Raw genomic sequence first — 21,850 nt, forward strand, 5'->3', positions numbered from 1 at the left:
CATTTTATATCAGAAGAACTCATTTACACCTGTAGTTTTCCAATCCTTGTCAAAGTTTCTCCTTTTAACTTGGAGTAAACTGAAATACCAGATGCAATTGATTGGTATCAATTGGCATAGTACTTAAGCAAAGTATTTGATACTGCAACTGAAAGTTTTGGTAATTCATTCTGTCGTAAGATTTTATTGCTCTGTTTCTTCTGGGGAACTAAGACCATAAGACATGGGAGCAGATTTATGCCATTTGGCCCACCAAGTCTGCTCTGCCATTTGATCACGGCTGACTTACTATCCCATTCCTCATGATCTTGGATGCCCTTACTAATCAAGAACCTATCAACCTCCACTTTCAATATACCCAGTGACTTGGCCTACACAGCCATAGGTGGCAACAAATTCCACAGATTTATCACACTCTGGCTGATGAAATTCCTCCTAATATCTATTCTAAGGAGATGTCCTTCTGAGGCAAGGCCCTCTGGCCCTAGACTTCCCCCATTAATCCTCTCCACGTCCACTCTATCTCAGCCTTGTGCACATGTTCTCAATGAGGTATTTGGCAGTCAAGTTGAAAAATGGTGTGCATCTTAACAGGTTGCAAATGTGTTGTGGTATAAATGGTTGGCTGAATTTCAATTTGACAAATTGAAATTGGGAGGCTGGGTGTAGGAGAAATGTAGATGGAGAAGGTAAAAGGGATGTGGTCTGTACTTTTACTGTCTCTTAAACAAGAACCATAATCAACCTTAAGGAGTATTGAAAAAAGCTGACATTAGATTTTTAACTTCCTGTCAAGTTGGTGGCTGGAAGTGGCTTGTATTTACCTGTGTTACAAGCCATCCCTTAGGTCTGTGATGCTGTAAATTATTGTCACATACTGCTTCATAGAAACATAGAAAACCTACAGCACAATACAGGCCCTTTGGCCCACGAAGTTGTGCCAAACATGTCCACGTCACTTTAAACTTTTCTATTAGTGTTACATATTTTGTAGAACTTAGAATGTTACCAAAGTTAGTGGTTTTTAAGAAGTTTTTAAAGATTCCAGATCACAAAATGAGTTGTTATACTGCAACAAAAACCCGAATATTCCTTCTGCTATCTTTGTAACTCTGCTTTCCCATCACAATTATGTATTGCTTATTAAACCCCAGTACATAAATGTTTTGGGTGGGAGGAGAACATAAGAGGTAGCATTATTGAGATGAATTTTGATACAAATCATCTTTGGTGTTTAATGCAGCCCCCAAAGAGCAGCATGTTGAAAGGTGTAGACAGAGCAGAAGTGGAAAAGATGCTGGGGGAGTCTAGGACAAGAGGGCACAGCCTCAGGATCGAGGAGCATCCATTTAAAACAGATGCGGGGAAATTTTTTTCAGTCAGAAGGTGGTGAATTTGTGGAATTTATTACCGCAGGCAGCTGTGGAGGCCAGTTTGATGGTTGTACTTAAGGCAGAAAATTGCTTGGTAGGTTCTTGATTGGACCCGGCATCAAAGGTTACGGGGAGAATGCCAGGAGTGGGGCTGAGGAGGGGGAAGAATAAAGATGAGCCATGATTGAATGGTGGAGCAGACTCAATGGGCCAATTGGCCTAATTCTGCTCCTATACTGTCAGAGGCCCAATTGACGTTTTTGCTAATTGGACATGCTGTTTGATTTAATTAGAAGGCTTAATTAATTTGAAAAGTAAATATTTAAAAACAATAGAATCTCCAGGATCTTGTCTTTGCTTAATGGTTTATTGCTGCTACATCCATGTCAGATGTGGAGAGGAACTTGCCTATTGATAGCACTGATTTGTACTTCCCCTTCTAAGCGATATAATTCATGGCTTTGGGAAGAGTTGTATGATATAGAAAAGGTTATCGAAAATGGATTGACTCAGACATTGACCTGAAATATTCCTGCTACAATACTTTGGTCTGAGCTGATTATTTTCTCGTAAGTGCAACCATGTTTTTAATGCAAGTTGTGACTCCAGCTGTTGTAGTGTTTATATTGATTGCCATTACCTTAAACTTTGAAGACTCCCCAATACCTCACTTGGTCAATTTTGCTGTAGTGCAAAGGACTGTTGCAAGTTTCTAATTCTATTTCTGTGCAGGTTTGGATCAAGTTTGTAATGAAATCTGGGCCCGAGTTGTTCTGGTTGAACACAAACAGAACACAGTGAAAAGATTAAACTAGACTGACTGGATGGAAATGAGTTATGATATTAATTTTTTAAATTAAGATTCTTATGCTGTTTTAGTAATCTTTAAAATAGTTGCAGTTGGCTTCAGTTGAAGCAGTGCACTTTCTACATGTGTTGGCTGGTGAGGTCATACTTTTTACAGAAATGTATTCTCCCTCCACTGACTTGCAGGTGCAATCTGACGACAGTTTTGATATGAGACAGGATAAGGAGGGACAGGTGAAGAAATCATGGTTGACAAGAGATGAGGAACATCTAGTTAAGAGGAATGCTTAAGGTATAGGATGCAAAAATCAGACAGGGCTCTTCAGAGTTATAAGGTAGCCAGGAAGGAGCTTAAGAAGGAACTTTGAAAGCAGGAAGGGGAAATGTGAAGGGATTGGTAAGTAAGATTAAGGAAAACACCAAGGCATTCTACACAAACATAAAGAACAGGAGGGTGACTAGAGTGTGGGTAGGACCAATCGGGGATTAAGGTGGGAGTGTACTTGGAATCTGAGGAGGTAGGGGAGGTCCTGAATAATTGTGTCTGTGTTCACCAGTAAGAGGGACCTTGATGAATATGACGTCAGCATTAGAACAGGCTAATGTGCTGAAGGATTTTGAGGTTGGGAAAGAGGCAGTGTTGGAGCTTTTGAAAAACATTCGATAGACAGGACCCCAGCACTGGAGGAGATATACCCTGGGGTATTATGGAAAGTGAGTGAATGGGTTGTTGAGGTACTGATGGTGATCTTCGCATCATCATTGACCATGGGGTAGTATCAGAGGATTGAAGGACGACAAATATTGTACCTCTTTGTTCAAGAATTTATGAGCATTAAGAGAAGCATGGACAGTCAACACAGCTTTGTCAGGGGAAGGTCATGCCTCAATTTGATTTTTTTCAAGGAAGTTACATATTGATGAAGGTGGAGTGGTGTACACAGATTTTAGTAAGGTTGGCTACATAGATTCTAAATTTGCTAGCACATAGGAGGCAGAGGGTTGGAGTATATTTTGCCTGGACGTCGGTGACCAGTGATGTTTCACAGTGATCTGTTCTGGGACCCTGCTCCTTGTAATTTTTATAAATGACTGTAATGAGGAATTGAAAGTGTGGGCTAGTAAGTTTGCAGATGACATGAAGGTTGGTGGTGCTGTAGATAGTGTAGAAGGTTGTCGTAGGTTACTATGGAGCATTGATAGCATGCAGAGCTGGGCTGATAAGCAGATGGAGTTCAGTTGGGAAAAGTGTGAAGTGATTCACTTTGGAAGGTCAAGCTTGAAGGGAGAGCACCAAGTTAATGGCAGGGTTCTCTGCGGATATTAAGGTCCAAGTTCGTAGATCCTTCAAAGTTATCACACTTCTTGTTACAGTGGTTAAGAAAGCATATAGTATAATGGGGTTGGCCTTCCTTGGTTGGTGATTGAGTTCAGATCCATAATGTGGCAGCTCTATAAAACTCTGCTTAGTTCACAGTTAGAGTATTGTGTTCAGTTTTGGTTCTCATTATAGTAATGAGCTGTAAAAGTAATGAAGTGTTGTATTGGTTATAATAAGCATAAATATATTTCTGACTATACCAGAGAGGAATTGCATGTCTGAATAAATAATTTATTGGTATTGTCCTGTCAAAGTCATTGGAGAAGCTGACCAGCCCCAGAAGGTGAAATAAGAAATAAGTGTGTACTTCACAAGTTGTAAGTGTAACTTACTCTGTAACAGAGGTGGGCCAATGTGTGGGTGAAGGAAAGGTAGCTGCAAGCTACTTGTGTGGGGAGATTACAGTTAATTAGCACAAATACTGAATGATCAATCTGCCATTTTTTTCGGTGGACTTTTTCCTCTATCCCCTGATGTTAGATTAATTTTGATAGAGTAGTCAGCATGCAAAAAATACATGTATTGTTTGATTATTTGCCTCAATATCTTCTTGGAAAGTGAAGGCATTCTCTTGGCTTCAGACCATAAAATGTAGGAGCTAGTTTAGGCCATTTGGCCCATCGAGTCTTCCCCGCCATTTCATCCATTTTTCCTCTCAGCCCCACTCTCCTGTCTTCCCTTTCCCGCCCCGGACCGTATCCCTTCATGCCCTGACCAATCAACAATCTATCACCTTTGCCTTAGATATACATAAAGACTGGGCCTCCTCAGCTGCCTGTGGCATCAAATTCCATAGAAGCACCACTCCCTGGTTAAATAAATTCCTCCTCATCTCCATTCTGAAAGAACGCCCCTCTATTCGAAGCTGTCCCCTTTGGTCTTAGGCCTCTGCCACCATAGAGCAGATCCTCTCCACCTCCACATCCTTTTTATCAAGACTTTTCACCATTTGATCTCAATTGGGCTACCCCTCATTCTTCGGAATTCCAAGGAATATAGGCTCCGAGCTATCAAATGTTCTTCATATGACGAGCTGTATAATCTTGGAATCATTTTCATGAACCTCCTTTGAACCCTGTTCAGTTTTAGCACATCCTTTCTGAGATCAGGGCCAAAAAACTAGATGTCATTTACTTGGATTTTTAGAAGAATTTGATGAGGTGCCACGTGTGAGGCTGCTTAACAAGATAAAATCCTGTGGCGTTACAGGAAAGATACTGTCATGGATAGAGGAATGGATGACAGGTAGGAGGCAGCGGGTGGGAATAAAAAGGAGTCTTTTCTGGTCGGCAGCCAGTGAACTAATGGTGTTCCTCAGGGACCAGTACTTTGTGGCAAAGTTTGCAGATGATATGAAGATAGATGGAGGGGTAGGTAGTGCTGAGGAAGCAATGCGATTGCAGCAGGATTGGAAGAATGGGCAAAAAAGTGGCAGATGGAATACAGTGTTGGGAAATGTATGATAATGCATTTTGGTAAAAGGATCAGTAGTGTAGATTATAATCTAAATGGGGAGAAAATTCAAATATCAGAGGTTCAGAGGGACTTCGAGTCCTTGTGCAAGACTGCCAGAAGGTTAATTTATAGGTTGAGTCTGTGGTAAAGAAGGCAAATGCAATGTTGGCATTTATTTCAAGGGGAATAGACTATAAAGGCAGGGAGATATGGCTGAGGTTTTATAAAACACTAGTCAGGCTGCTGCACTTGGAGTATTGTCAACGGTTTTGGGCTCCATATCTCAGAAAGGATGTGTTGTCATTGGAGAGAATCCAGAGGAGGTTCACGAGGATGATTCCAGGAATGAAGGGGTTAGCATATGAGGAGCATTTGGCAGGTTTGGGATTTAGAAGATTTGGGATTTACTCACTGGAATTTAGAAGAATGCGAGAGGATCTCATGGAAACCTACTGAATGTTGAAAGGACTAGATAGGGTGGATGTGGACAGGGTGTTTCCAATAGTGGGGGTATCCAAAACCAGAGGGCACAGCCTCAAAATTGAGGGAACAGAGGAACAGAGGTAAGGAGGATTTTTTTTTATTAGCCAGAGAGTAGTGAATCTGTGGAATATCTTGTCACAGACTGCAGTGGATGCCAAGTCCATGGGTATATTCAAGGCGGAATTGATTGTTTCCTGATCAGTCAGGGCATCAAAGGATATGGCGAGAAGGCAGGAGTATGGGGTTGAATGGTTGAATGGGATCTGGGATCAGCCATGATAGAATGGCGAAGCAGACTCGATGGGCTGAATGGCCTAATTCTGCTCCTATGTCTTATGGTTTCTCTCTGTCTCTCTCCTTGCCGCCTCACTATCTGCACTCCCTTATAAACCTCTTCCTCACTTCCTTCCTTTAAAACAAAGCAGCATCCAGGGACAAATCTGGCAGCCATGTGCAGAGGAAGAGAGACACTTCTGGTTCCAAGTAGTGCAGGACCATCTGACAGGAAGTGATTTATTTTTAAGTTTCTCAATATTTAAGGGGCATGCAAAAAATTAAATCTTCGTTTAGCACAATTCAAAGCTTTCAGCTTGTGGAGAGCAATCAGCTTACCAGGTCAAGCAAGGATTATTAGTTGAATTGTTTTGAATATTTTACAATTGCTAAGAAATCAGCTTAGCATTACAGTGATTTCCAGTTCATTTATTTTAGGTAAACTGAATGCTGCACTTAGGAGCAGCACGTAGTTTTGCAACAGTGTGCTCCTTCAGATTGTAGTTTTCTAAGTGATTTGCAAAGCTATCGTTTATAAAAGAAGAGTTATGGAACATCTATCCTGAGCAGGTCAGTGAAACAACTCTAGGCTAAAACTCTTTCTGTTGTGATGGATAACAAAAGCAACACAAACAAAGTACTGGGGGAACTCAGCAGGCCAGGCAGCATCTGTGGAGAAGAGTAAGCAGTCGACATTTTGGGCCGAGACCCTTCATCAGGACTGGAGAGAGGGACATTCAGAGTAAGTAGGTAGGGGGAACGGAGGAAGAAATTCAAGGTGGTAGGTGATTGATGAAACTGGGGGAGAGGTTGAAGTAAGGAACTGGGAAGTTGATTGGTGAAAGAGATAAAGGGCTGGAGAAGGGAGTATCTGTTAGAAGGAGAAAGAAGACCATGGAAGAAAGGGGAGGAGGAGGAGAAAGCAATGGGCAGCTAAGGCGAGAGAGGGAAACAGGAAAGGGGAATGATGAAGGGGAGTGCAATTACTGGAATTTAAGAGAAATCAATATTCATGCCATCGGGTTGGAGGCTACCCAGGTGGAATATAAGATGTTACTCCTCCAGCCTGAGCGTGGCCTCATCATGGCAGTAGAGGTGGCCATGGACTGACGTGGGAATAGGAAAGGAAAGTAGAATTGAAATGGGTGGCCACCAGGAGATCCTGCTTTTCCTGGCAGATGGAGCATGGGTGCTTGGCGAGGTGGTCTGCCAATTTACGTTGGGTCTCACTGATATACAAGAGGCTACACTGAGAGCACCAGATACAGTAGTTGACCCCAAGGTAAGGTGTTTCCTCGCCTGGAAGGACTGTTTGGGGCCCAGAATGGTAGTGAGGGAGGAAGTGTAGGGGCAGGTGTGGCATTTGTTCTGCTTGCATTACCATGAGGGAGACCAATAGGGAGGAGAAGTGGACTAGGAGGTCGCATACCGAATGATTCCTGTGGAAAGTGTGAGGGGGGAAAAGGGAGGGAAAATGTGCTTGGGGTGGTGGAAGTTTCAGAGAATTAAGTGGTGAATGCAGAGGCTAGTGGGGTGGTAGGTGAGGACAAGAGGAACCATATCCTTGGTGTGGCAGTGGGAGGATGGGGTGAGGACCAACGTGACAAAACAGAAGAGATGTGAGTGAGGGGTTACTTCTTTGGGTGAGGGAAGGGTTGGGTGTTTGATGTCATTGTCGCTTTTTTTGTTGTGGGAGGAGCTTGGGGCTTAGGGGTTTGACGTTTTAGCTGCTATATCCGGCTGGGCGATCTGCTTGTCTTCGTGCGAGGGAGAGGTTGTGGGCTTTGGGGTTTGCGAGTTTTGTTTTTGTTTTTCATGTGGGAGGGGTCCTCATCGACTTCCATAGTTTTCTGTATTTTGTGGCTATCTGAAGAAGACGAATCTCAGAGTTGTATTCTGCATACATACTTGGATATTAAAATGAACCTTTAGATGCTCCCTGGCTTTGTCAGGGAGAAAAAACATCTTGACCAACAGTGCTAGTTGCTTAAAAGTATTAAGCAGTTTTGAGATTTACATTATCACACAGGTGCAAAGATTGTATAAAACACATTGAGGGAGAATAAATTAGTAGGCAAAATAGGTTGTGATTTTAACCCTGAATTATTTAGGATGAAGTTCAATGTGTCCTTCCATGAAACATGATCTGAATGATTGCCCTTGACGTTCTCTCACTTTTTAAGATTACTGCTTCAGTGAATCTTCCCAATTTATAATGTTCCCACAAAGTACACTGTGGGAACAAAGTACACTGCAGATGCTGGGGTCAAAGCAACAAGTACAACAAGGAACTCAGCAGGTCGGGCACGGATATACAGGAGGCTACACAAAGAGCACTGGATGCAGTAGATACGTGGATGCTGCCCAACCTGCTGAGTTCTTCCAACTTGTTGTACGTGTTGATAATGTTCCCAGATTCTGTACAATCTGATGATCACTACTACTTTTGAAAAATCTAGGCACTAAACCCGGATATGCAATAAGACTTGCCAGTTGGTTCACAGCATCCATCACAAGTAGATGCCAGTGGGCTGTATAATCGACCATAGTCTGTCCTGTTAGTTTGTTGTCATCTGAATCATTATGTTTGTCAATTAAATACACAAGTAATATTTTGAGTGCGATTCAAGTTGTGTGCAAATCTTAAGAAGTTTCTTTTCCTTGTTCCCCCAGGCATTGATCTTTTTGGCAATAGTAGCTGCTGTCTGCTTGGGCCTCAATTTGATTTTCGTTCTGATTTACTTGTTATGCATCTGCTGCTGCAAGCCAGCTGACGATGAAGAAAACAAGAAGCTACATTCCTGCTGTGTCACTTGGACAGCTGTGGCTGCTGGTCTTATCTGCTGGTAAGTGGGGATATGATACTGGAAAGAATTTGTCAGTGTTGTCCTGTGTGCCATTGTGCAAGGTGCCATTTCCTCCTTTAGCGGTCTATTGAGCTCCATTTCCAGATTTTGCTGTGATTAATCTATTTTCATTTGAATGACATTGAACTCAGCATTTGGCATTGACGTATTTTTTTAATAGATGACTACTCAGTTGCCACTTTATTTGGTATCTGGTAGAACCTGATGTGGTCTCCTGTTGCTTTAGGTAATCCACGTCAAGGTTCAGCATGTTGTGCGTTCAGAGATGCTCTTCTGAACACCACAGTTATAATGAATCATTATTTGAGCTATTGTTGCCTTGAACCAATCTGACCATTCTCCTCTGACTTCTGTCATTATCAAAATGTTTTGCCCACAGAACTACTGCTCACTGGATGTTTTATTTGTTTTTCACACCATTCTCTGTACTTTCTAGAGACTGTTGGATAAAAACTCCAAGGGATCAGCAATTTCTGAGATACTCAAACCACCCCATCTGGCACCATCCATGATTCTATGGTCAAAATCACTTGGATCACATTTCTTCCGTATTTTATGCATTGAGTTGCTGCCACATGATTGGCTGATTAGATATGTGCATTAACGAGCAGGTGTACAGGTGTACCTAATAAAGTGGTCACTGAGTGTATGTGAGTACAGGCAAACTCAGTTATGTTGAAATTTATGGTTCAAGTTTGTCAATGTTTATTCAAACTTCTTTGTTTGACTCTCTGAAGGTAAGTTTACTCTGGATTCTAGGTTTCACCTTTGGTACTGATCAATCTAATCTCTACAGTCAGCATGTTGATAAACATGTCAGTGAGTCAGCAAGTAAGTTGCTATTGTTAATTGTAATCAGTGTTGGTTATTAGAATATGCATGCAGACTTCTGAAGCATACTGAGTCTTTCTGTGGTGAATAGAATAATGATAATTTTTTTTTTACTGCTGTCAGCATCCACGCATGCATAGTACCCAGCAGAAGTCATTAGATCTTGATCAGAAGTGAGAACCCAGGGCTGAAATCCTTTAATCGTACCAGTTGTCTATCCCAAAAAAATTGAGGCAACTTATAACACCTTTTACTATTTGGCTGAGATCAACATTCTGCTTGCATCAAATGCTGGAAAGGATTCCACCCCCCCCCCCTAATAATCTTTAAAATCCCTGCAACAGAGCTGTTGAGATTTATGTGCTGGATGGATTCAAGACTGAAGAAGACAGAATTTTGGTTGACAGGAGAGTAGAAGGTTTTGGGAAATGGGCAGAAAAGTGGACTTGAGGCTAATAAAAGCTCAACTTTGATATTGTTCATCAACAGAACAAGCTCAAGGGACCAGAAGACCAACTGTGCCTATTCCATACATAACATTTGCAGTACATTTTTCAATGTTTTTCAGTTCAGATTTCAAAGTTTGAAGGAAATCTATTATCAAAGGACATGTATGTCACTATATATAATCCTTAGGTTAATTTTCTTGAGGTCATTCACAGAAAATGCAAAGAAACAAAGAAAAATAATAATAAATAAGCAATAAATATCAAGAATATGAGATGAAGTGTCTTTGAAAGTGAGTCCATAGGTTCGAGAAGAGTTCACTGTTGGGATGAATGAAATTATCCCCTCTGGTTTAAGAGCCTAATGGTTGATGGTTTAGCCAATTTCTTCCAGTATGCTGACATTGACTGCCATAATCAGTAGACTGTTATAAAGGATGATGCATCCTATTTGTTCTAAAAGTTTATGTTGTCAATTTTAGTGATTGGCTCTTGTTAGATGTTCAGTTATAGATATTCTTTCTCACAATGGTGCGCTATGTGAGTTTGTTAATATTTTGCTTATATTTTGGATCTGTGAACTTCTGGGACGGCCAGCATTTATTGCCCTTGAGGAGATGGTGCTGAACCGCATCCTTGAGCAGCTTTGTTGCCTTTGTTGAAGGTGCTCTGTCAATGTTGTTGAGTAGTGTCTCACAGGATTTGGGAGTGGTGATATCATTCTGGAGGGGAACCTGTAAGTGGTGGTGTTCCTAGTCTGCTGGTCTTATCCTTGACAATAGAAATTGTGAATTTGGGAGGTACTGTTAGAGTAGTGTAAGTGCAAAACTGCAGTGCATTTTACAGATGGTAGAGAATAGTGGTGGAGGATATAAATAGCTGCAAATAAGATGATCTAATTTGAATCAAATGACACACACAAAATGCTGGAGGAACTCAGCAGGTCAGGCAGCATGTATAGAGGAATAAACAGTTAACATTTTCTGCCAAAACCCATCAAATGTTGCTCTGGATTTCTAGCATCTGCAGAGTCCCTTGTGTTTCTAATCAAAAGGGCTTCGGTGTCTGAGATGGAATTGAACATGAGAGTTGCTGGAGCTGCATTCAATTGGAAAGTATCCTGTCGTGCCAGGAGGATGATGGTGAAGTTTTGAGTGTTATGAGCTGATTCACTTGCCACAAGACACACAGCCTGTGCCCTACTCTTGTAGCCACAGAGATGGTCTCATTCTTTTAAGCTCCAAAGGAGATGAAGCTTTGGAATCCTCTACCTTGGGGGGGGGGGGGGGGGTGACGTTCATTCCAAAATGAATTTAGTATATTCCTGGAATTAAACAGAGCTAAAGTATATAAAAGGAAAGTGTTATATTATTATTAGTGAGAAATTTTTTAGTGTTAAGGTTCACTTGAGTGTGTTTTATTCAAGTCAGTGAGAGCCAATGAACACATTCAGTGGTGATTGGATGGGCTTATGGGAGAGAGTTGAGCAGCGTAGAATGGGGCCCTTTTGACCCAGCTCAGTTCTGTTGACTATTATCCAGTGAACTGGTCCTATCTGCCGATATTTGGCCCATAGCTTTCTATAATCCTGTCTACATACTTAACTGAATTCCTTCAAAGTAAAGGAGTAAAGATGTCTTAAGTGTGTAGTGCTTTGGTGACTTTGCACTTGAGTACTATGAGTAATTTTGCTTTCCTTTCCTAAGAATGGATATACTTGTGTCACGAATCCCGTGCCAAGTTGAAAAGGACCAGCAGAAATGGAACACACCTGGAGTCTGGTTTACTGTAAATTAAGACTATTTTTATTACTACTATGAATTAATATCATTAAAACCGGATAATACAATACAGGTTATAAACTATTCTATATATATACCTCTCCCCGTAAATGTGTGTGTGTGGATACAAAGATGATAGTCCCAGAGGTAGATCTCAGTCTTATGGTGTCAGTTAAGTTTAAGCAGTTCAGTTCACTTTGTGTTGCGTCGAGTTGAATTGATGGAGAGAGAGAGAGTTAATTGAGTTAATGTTTACGTTGGCAGCTTTAGTTGTTCTTGCTTCTGAAGTCTTTTGAGTCACTTCATGTGGACCCCACACAGACAGAGCCCCTTCCAGGGAATGGTTTACTAACCCATGGCATGGATTCACCACCAGCAGACCCCCACAGGCAAGCTCTTACCCACACTGGTAATCACGGGTCGAAGTTCATTGGTCCGTGGCCTCCACCCTCGTGGTGGTCTTAAACTCCACCAGTGGTTTCTTGGGTCGCTTCCGCACTTCTCCCATGCCATGTCTCCTCTGCCGTTATCAGACCAACAGCCTCAATTTTTTATATTCCATCCGGAATTCCAACCGTCCGTTAGCTCAACCACTCTGAGCTGTTACCATGGCGACTTCCCAGCTCGTGACTCAGCTGGCGCCGTACTCTCTCTCTCTCTCTCAAGGTTACAATTATAAGTGTTATCAAAACCAAGTCAGAGTCCTCTCTCTCTTTTAATGGCCTCCTTGTTCATTAGACTGCTAAATTTTCTAGCAGTTTCTCACCTGCGTGACACTTGCCATTGAAGGAGTACAACAAAGGTTCACTAGACAGGTTCCAGGGATGGTGTGTTTGCCATGTGAGGAGGAACTGAGTTAATGCAACTGTATTCTTGGAAGTTTAGAAGAATCAGAGGAGGTCTCATTCTTCTAAGCTCAGGAAAATGGAGCTTTGCAATGATTTATTCTGGAGGGCCCTGGAGTTCATTAAAAACAATTGCAAGTAGATTCTTGGAATTTAAATGAACCACAATTTTGCTTTTTCAGTCAGGTAAATCTCATCACAAATTTATATCTATCTATTCTTCAACACTTACTAAAGCAACTATAGTTTTCTGTTTATTTCCGAGTACACTTATGATTTGAAGCCTAACATTACCGTTGCTTGTGTTGTGAGTTCCACAATGCCTCATGGAAGGTCAAATGTTTGGGCTGCATTGAAAAATACTTCAGGTGATTTGAGAGATGATTATTAATTCCTTCTCTCTTGACTTCAATCAGTGTTTGGTGGAGACATAATTCACAGGATCCTGTCAGTCCCCTGAATTTCATATAATTTCACTTTGTATTGCCAGGCAGGATAATCTGTGAGGCGTTGCACCTAAATATCATTTGACCATGTCAGATATTTACTTCGAAACATGGATAATTAATTAGAGGTAGGCTCCCCGAATCTGGGATGCTGAGATGAAAGTATCTATAAATCTTGCCCTACCTGTAAACTAATTAAAAGTTGGACAGCATCTGATGGCTTCTTTATTTGCATATTGTGACACAATGTTGCATTTTAGATGCTGAACTTTCAGGTTTAGCACCGTCCAACGTGATTCCCCTGCCTAAAAGTATAATTTTAGTCTGTAGATTAGTTGGAAGTAAATATTTAATGAGCACGAGATTTTCTGTAGTGCCTTGTCATTTTGCTTTAAATTAAATTAAATGGTTGACTACTACTACTTACTCGTGAACAAAAAGTACATCATCTCCAAACTCTTACTGAAAAAAAAATCTGTGTTAATAATAATATCCGACTCTGTACAGAATATTAATAAATTGAATCTTCATGTAATTTGGAATTCTTATGATTATTCTGTTATGATGTACAACTAAACCTATCTTGTGACTAGCATAATTAGTTTGCCTTTCATTTGATTTGATACAGTGGCTGCAACAAAATTTTGTTCATAATGAACCATTTTTCCAGTCTTTCCTAATCTGTTTATCCATTTGGAGTACGAGTAATTAATCTCTATATTGCACAGCATAGGTTTTAGCTCCAATATAAAATTAATTAAGTTTATTTTCTGCTGAGAATTAAATTCTAATTATCCTTACTGAAAACTCTTGAAGTTTTCTTCAGTTGTTCTTACTTTCATAGTGAGAAGGTTTTGGATTTAATCCTTACCATTTTTGAAGCCTTTTATGCTAATGGATCCAAACCTCTCCATTATCAGTACAGTCAGTTGACCACTGTATCACCATCTCCTGTTAACAGAATATTCTACTGCGTATGAAGCCCAAGGTATTATGATCTCTACAACTGCAGTGAGTGGAGATTGTGATGAGGTTTGCTTGTGGAAGGGCAAGGTTGTATGTAGCTGGATGCCATGTAATGGATTGGAGTGGATGATCAGCAACAGTTGTTGGATGGATGAAGACTATTGCATCCAGGAGCAGATGACAGGAATGAGGACAGGTTAAGGAACAGGTGAGGGTGATGAAGGGTGAGGGTTGATCAGATAAGATATGTATTATGCAGTTGGTGAAAAGGGGGCATGCTTGGCCACTTGCTGGGGCAGTCAGGATAGCATAGAGTGAGGATGCCAGTTGTTAGGCAGATCGCAAATTATGATATTAATTTTGTTTCGAACTTTGATCACAGTGGGGATGGACAGTTGGGGAGTGGTTTAGAGGTTGCTGAGGACATTGAGTGCTGAGAGAAAGAGTGGTATAATCAGTAATTCAAATCTTTGTTTTAAAAATAGTGCTCCTTCTGATTTTCAAAGAGCATTCATGGATGAAATTTGTTTTTTTTTTGTATGACACCAAACATAATTGTAAATGCTGTAGAAATTTGGAATAAATTGAAATTTTACTGTGGTGTTACTTAGCTTTACTGCGTTCAGCTGACACACTGTTATGTCCTTAAATATTGCACTTGGAAATGAAAGCATACAATGTTGCTTGATTTGAAAGATTACTTACTTTTTATTCTGCATAACTTTAAATTACATGGGGAATAAGAGGCCATAACATTATCTTGAAAATGTTGAAACTATTCTAATAGTGCTACCTACTTAACATTATCATCCCTTTTGTGAGTGCTCCTGTGAATGCGGGATGGATCCAAGAAAGTAATTAGGTTGCAATCGCTACTCTATCAAACACCTTGTAGTTTAATAATATGACAAAGTATTTGCTGTGTCTGTGGTACTGGGAAGCCAGGTGACCGTAAATAACACACACTCGAGAGATGAGGAACAAACATGCAGCTACGCACGAGGAAATCTGCAGATGCTGGAAATTCAAACAACAACACACACAAATGCTGGTGGAACACAGCAGGCCAGGCAGCATCTATAGGGAGAAGCGCTGTTGACGTTTTGGGCCGAGACCCTTCGTCAGGACTAACCGAAAGGAAAGATAGTAAGAGATTTGAAAGTAGTGGGGGGAGGGGGAAATGCGAAATGATAGGAGAAGACCGGAGGGGGTGGGATGAAGCTAAGAGCTGGAAAGGTGATTGGCGAAAGTGATACAGAGCTGGAGAAGGGAAAGGATCATGGGACGGGAGGCCTCAGAAGAAAGAAAGGGGGGGGGGGAAGCACCAGAGGGAGATGCAGATCAGGCAAACAATTAAATATGTAAAACAGTGACTGGATGATGTGAAACCTGCTGATAAGGGGGGAGCTGTTGTTGTCTGGCGTACTGACCTCTACCTGGCCAAGGCACAGCAACAACTCGCTGATACCTCCTCTTATTTACCCCTTGATCATGGCCCCACTAAGGAGCACCAGGCCACTGTCTCCTATACCATCACCAACCTTATCAGCTCTGGGGATCTCCACTGCCGCCAACCTCATAGTTCCCACATCCCGCACTTCCCATTTCTACCTCCTACCCAAGATCCACAAACCTGCCTGTCCAGGTAGACCTATTGTCTCAGCTTGCTCCTGCCCCACTGAACTGTTTTATCACCCCTTGTTCAATCTCTTCCCACCTGTTCATGACACTTCTCTTGCTTTGAATTTTTTCAATGATTTTAAGTTCCCTGGCCCCCACCGTCTTATTTTCACCATGGATGTCCAGTCCCTATATACCTCCATCCCCCACCGAGATGGTCTCAAAGCTCTTCGCTTTTTTTTGGATTCCAGACCTAACCAATTCCCCTCTACCACCACTCTCCTCCATCAAGCGGAATTAGTTCTTACTCTCAACAATTTCTCCTTTGGCTCCTCCCACTTCCTCCAAACCAAGGGTGTAGCCATGGGCACCCGTACGGGTCCCAGTTATGCCTGCCTTTTTGTTGGCTTTGTGGAACAGTCCATGTTCCAAGTCTATACCGGTATCCATCCCTCTCTTTTCCTTCGCTACATCTACGACTGCATTGGCGCTGCCTCCTGCACGCATGCTGAGCTCGTCGACTTCATTAACTTTGCCTCCAACTTTCACCCCGCCCTCAAAATTTCCTGGTCCATTTCTGACACCTCCCTCCCCTTTCTTGATCTTTCTGTCTCCATCTCTGGAGACGACCTATCTACTGATCTGTACTCACTGTTTAAGCAGCTGTTTATTTTGCCTGTAAGTCATCTACCCAGGTTGCCCCCTCACATTCTGTTTAGTATGTAACACATGGGGAAGCTTGACAGCAACCCGCAATGATCAAAATGTACAAGACTACATAATGTATCCCTCCCCCCTTATTTTAAAGATTCCTCCCCTTCCCATTCACAGACCAGCTCCTCAACTATTAACATTCAATGGAGTAATTATCAAATTCAACCAACAACAAAATACTTTTCTTCTAAACGAGGGAAAGAGGGTAGACTGCCTCAGGCATAACCCCGGGGACCGTTCTGCCCCCTGTGCTAAGGGTTATTCACTAAACTAGAGACTCAATCCATTTGTGACGGTGAGGCAACCTGGGGATAATGCCAAAGTTGTTTTATCTTTTGGTGGTGTATGTGTAGATCTTCAGAATCAGGATTAATATCACCGGCATATGTCCTGAAATCTGTTAACTTAGCAGCAGCGTTACAATGCAATACATGATAAAGTAGAAAAATAAATAAGTTACAGTGAATATATATGTATATTAAATAGTTAAATTAAAAATAGTGCAAAAACAAAAATAATATTTCTTTAGAAAGGTGAGGTAGTGTTCATGGTTGGGTGGCAGATTGTAAGAAGCTGTTCTTGAATTACTGAGCGTGTGCCTTCAGGCTTCTGTACCTCTTTCCTGATGGTAACAGTGAGAAGAGGGCATGTTCTAGGTGATGGGGGTCCTTAATAATGGATGCTGCCTTTCTGAGACACCACTCCTTGAAGTTGTCTTGGATACTATGGAAGCCAGTACCTATGATGGAGCTGACTAATTTTACAACTCTCTCTGGCTTTTGATCCTGTGCAGTAACCCCCCACACCTCATACCACAGTGATGCAGCCTGTCAGAATGCTCTCCACAGTACATCTGTAGAAGTTTTCGAGTGTTTTGTGTGTCAGACCAAATTTCCTCAAACTCCTGATGAAATATAGTTGCTGTATTGCCTTTATAGCTACATCTGGGTAAGTTGCTCGGAGGTATTGATACCCAGGAACTTGAAATTGCTCACTCTCTCCACTTCTGGTTCCTCTATGAGGACTGGTTCGTGTTCCCTTGACTTAACCTTCCTGAAGCCCACAATCGGCCCTTTGGTCTTGCTACCATTTAGTGCAAGCTTGTTGTTGCGACCACACTCAACGAGCTGGTACATCTCGCTCCTGTACGTCCTCTCATCTCCATCTGAGATTCTGCCAGCAATGGTTGTATCATCACCAAATTTAAAGATCTTGGCTTGGGTACTGCATTGACAGTAGGGGCACCTCAGAAAGCACAGATGATGGGGGATGACTGGCTTGTCATTTGATCTTAAAGGAGATTCTGCAGTTATCGTTTCGGAATCCTGTCTCATTTCTACCACTGGATCTGGATTGTTCAATTTGTGTTGGCTTTCAGTAGACTCAGAAATTGGCAACAGCCAGGCAATAGCCAGTCAACATGCCTTCTCCAGATGTTGTGGTTACTGGTTTTCTCTGTGTACACACAAGATCAGTTGGTGCCACCACCATGACAGGTTTCCACTTTGTTCCAGAGGTGTAGCTCCAGATAAGTCCTCTCTCTCCTGCTGTGGAACTTCTGTACTTCACTTTGGTATGTCTCTCTGCTTGGCTCTTCTGTTCATTTAGCACAACCGGTTTTGTGTTTGGGGGTCTAAGCAGGTCAAACTGGGGGCGCAGCTGTCTTTTTCATCAGCATAGTGGCTGAGGCAGTCTTTGGTGGTGCATGAGATGTGTTGTGGTATGTCAGCAAGAAAGTGCAAAGACACTGGTTGAAGGTTCCACATCCCACTGAAGTCTTGCAGGCTTGTTTCGTTGAATGAATCGTTCATCAAGGCCATTAGTGACTGGATGATGTGGTGCTAACTTGATGTGCTGCGTATTGTTTGCTTCCATAAATGCCTTGAGCTCTTCAGACAGGAGTTGTGGGTCATTGTCAGTTACAAGCTTTTAAATCCCAAAGTGGCTAAAGATGGAACGCAGCTCCTCAATGCACTTTTCAGAATGCTCTTCACGATGACAACATCGGTCTGTTTGCTCTGTGCCTCCACTACAACCAAGAATGTGGCCTTCTGCAGGTTCTGCAAAACCTACATAAATTCCCTGCCATGGTTCTTCAGGCCACTTCCAGGGATGGAAGGGAGCAAGCTGAGGAACATTTTTCAATTGCTGACAATGTGGGCATGCTTTGGCCTTCTCTTCAATGCTTACATCCAGTCCTGGCCATCAGAAGTAATGGTTGTGATTTTATTTTCATGCACACTACGCCCTGCGTGTAGCTCAGTCAAGTTTTCTTAATGATGGAGGAATGACAACACAGTAGCCCCATACTAAACATCCTGCTTGGACTGTGAGCTCCTTCCATTGAGTCAGGTAAGGGGTTTCAATTCTGTGGTTGGCTCTGTTCTATTTGTGAGTTATCATGCCCATCACTTCAGATAGAACAAGGTCAGTACCTGTTTGCTTCTGGACTTGTGCTGCTGCTGTTGGAACTGTAGGTGCTTGAAGTAAAAGACCACTTTCACAGATTGTTCTGGAGCTGCAACAGCTAAGGGGAAGTCTGGGTAGTCGAGCAGCATTTGAATGGTATTCAGACCTCCTGTGCTACTGATGTGCAGATAGTAACAGAGCCCAACCTTGCATGTGATTAACAGCCAAGGAACCAAAGATCAATGTCAAGAAGCAATGATCTGCCAGGAGTGTAAATCATCAAAGAGAAACTGATGGAATTTCTTAACTCCAAAGATAATTGCGAGTGCTTCCTGCTCAATATGGGCAGAGGCTTTCTGCCTTGCTTAATGTCCCTGATGTGAAGGCAATTGGACACACTTCACCTGATGGCCCGAGGCTGATGCATTACAGGCCAATAGTATGGACAATAACGTGTTGAAGTGTGTGAGTGCTTTAGATGATGACAAAGCGGTTTTGGCCTTTTTAAAAAGCTCCTTTTTAAAGTTCACTGATTTGTTTATATGCTCATGAAGGGACTTCAGCATGCTAGCTAGGTTAGGAACAAACTTGGCGTAGTCTGTTAGTAGTCCTAAGAAAGATCTTAACTTGCATTCTGGTGTGATAGAGCCTCCATGATTGTCTTCACATTTGTCTTGTGAAGCCCTGAGTTGTTGATCTCAAGGCCCAAGTATTTAATCAAAGATCAAAAGAACTCAGATTTGTCCTTCAGGACCCTTTGCCAAATTTCCTTGAGTCTTTCTCAAGTAGCATCCAGGGTTTGTCGATGCTAGCCCTCATTTTTCCCAGTAAGATTAGGTAATTCAAATAGCATTGAACCTCTGTCAGCTCACCCAGAATCTGGTCCGTTGCTTGCTGGAAAAGTGTGCGGGCTGAGGTGATGCCAAATAGAAGCTTTTGGTAACTGAACATATCCTTGTGAGCCACTATTTTCAACAGTTCCTGTGTCTCTGGCTTCACATGCATCTGCAAGTGTGCCTTGCACAAATCAGTGTTATGAAATATTTGTCCACCAGCTAATCCTGCAAAAAGGCAATCAATGAGGGGAGGAGGGTATTGTTCAGCTGTTAAAACTGAAGTCTCCAAAAAAAACCTTAAAGACCCTTTCCTTTTTAGGACAGGAACCACTGGAGTTGTCCATTTACTTCCACACACTGGTTCCAGTAACTTTGGTCCAGTCTTTCCAAGTTGGCCTCTACCTTTGGTTTGAGGGTGTATGTAACAGATCTTACCCTCAGGCATTTGGGTGTTGTGTCCGGCTTAACAGCCATTTTAACAGAGATTCCTTTCTTATTGCCCAGTTCTCAGTTGAATACTTCTGCATGTTTCCTCAATACCTCTTGTAGACTAGTGCTCTCACCAATCAAGTGCACTTCATGTCAGTTGAGTTTGAGCTGTTCCAACCACGATCAGACCAGAAACACTGGATAACTACCTTTAACAATGTACAATGGAAGTTTCTTTCTCTGCTGATCTCCACTGTATCATAAAATAGTCCCCTCCCTGGAACAACCTCACCAGTGTAAGTCTTTAAAACCTTGCTTGCCTCTTCTGGGCTGAGATGCTGCAGTTTTTCCTTGAAACCTGTCTCTGACACCAGCGATACTGCAGCACCCATGTCCACCTGCATCCTTACTGTGGTCCCATCTAGCCGTCAGTTCAACTAAAATCCATTCTTGTGTCCTGAAACAGATAAAACATGCAAAGCTCCTTCAACCACAGAGAGCCACTCAGTGCATCTCCTGTATCCTCCATCTTGAAAACGTGCTTCTTTTTGCTTTTCCAAAAGTTATTTTTCTTTATTACCTTGTTTCTGGTTGACAAGTGTCTTTTTACTTCTATAGACATATTCAATATGTCATTTTTGCCAAGCTTTGGCAATCTAAATCCTTTACCAGCATTCTTTTGTTGAATGCCCAGATTTGCCACTATGGGAACTTTAACTGTCAATAGGTGTCTTATTCTTAAAGTCAGTCGAAACTTAATGAATTTGGGAAGATGTGCTGAATGGCTGTTTTTGATTAGCTACCATCTCTTTAGATGTACTAATCTCAATTGCCTTCTATAATGTTAATCTGTCTTTTGTTGGCAAGCGTTTATGAATTGCCTCACTATGCGATACAAGTCTATCACGTAACATGTCATTCAGTGACTGCAGAAAATCACAATCTTCATTCAGCTGCTTTAGCACCATCACAGACTGTGAAATAGACTCACCACCTTCTTGATCTCTTTTATGAAATCTAAACCTCTGCAAAATAGCTGGTGGTCTTTTAAGACTTTAACTATGTATTTTATAGGGCTTATCGCCGGGCTTAGCAGGTTGCACTAGACTGTGTGATAAATGTTTTTGCATCCATCACAGTCAGAAAAGTTGGAACATGACTATCATTTGAAATTTGATTTGTCAGTGCAAAATATTCAAATCTTTCCATATGAACTCCATTGCTTTGTCATTTCGTCATATGGCCCCAATCTTCCAAACGTTGTTGTCATTTTCAAACACAATCACTTTCCAGAAGATTAAGCCTTTCTCTTTCCCTCTCTCATTTGTTTTATTTAACCATCCCATTCTCATTCTCTCCTCTCGGATTCTTCGTTCACCACGCTTCCTGTGGCTGATTATTTGCTTATCCACCTGACACAGGAGTACACCGACAGCATTGCACACAGACATTTTTTTTTGCCAAAGGGAATAAAACAATAAATATCAAATGAGAACTTGTCACCTCGTCGTCGGTTGCTGTTTGTGGTACTGGGAAGTCAGGTGGCTGTGAATGACATACACGAGGGACAGAGACACAAAGAAGGAAGCTTGACAGCAAACTGTACGGTCAAAATATAAAAATACATAATAGTATCATTCTCCTTCGCAGCATTGAAATGTTCTGTTCCGACTTCACTGAGAGTCATTCAGAAGTTCAGCTTGAGGTAACATATAGAAACAATATTTAAAGTTCAAAATATCTGAGGACTTTCAGTTCTTGAGATTAACAAACCGTATAAAAAGTATTTTGTTAAAGGAATTCAGAGCTATAATATTTAGTTGCATTTCTCCTTTTGTGTTAAAACTATCTTTAATTTTAACCACACTGACAAAATACAGGCAATCCT

General features: G+C 41.7%; 1 protein-coding gene across 2 annotated transcripts in view; it reads left to right on the forward strand.

Moving 5' to 3' along the window:
* ttyh2 (tweety family member 2) overlaps window positions 1-21,850 on the forward strand; it is a 119,157-nt gene that overhangs the window by 21,711 nt on the left and 75,596 nt on the right. For both annotated transcript variants that reach the window (XM_059948562.1, XM_059948561.1), the window contains exon 2: window positions 8,446-8,618. In XM_059948562.1, the coding sequence (XP_059804545.1) occupies window positions 8,446-8,618 (173 nt within the window). The remainder of the gene's footprint in view (window positions 1-8,445; window positions 8,619-21,850) is intronic.

Source organism: Hypanus sabinus, chromosome 23 (genome assembly GCF_030144855.1).
Source record: "Hypanus sabinus isolate sHypSab1 chromosome 23, sHypSab1.hap1, whole genome shotgun sequence".
Classification (NCBI taxonomy): Eukaryota; Metazoa; Chordata; class Chondrichthyes; order Myliobatiformes; family Dasyatidae; genus Hypanus; species Hypanus sabinus.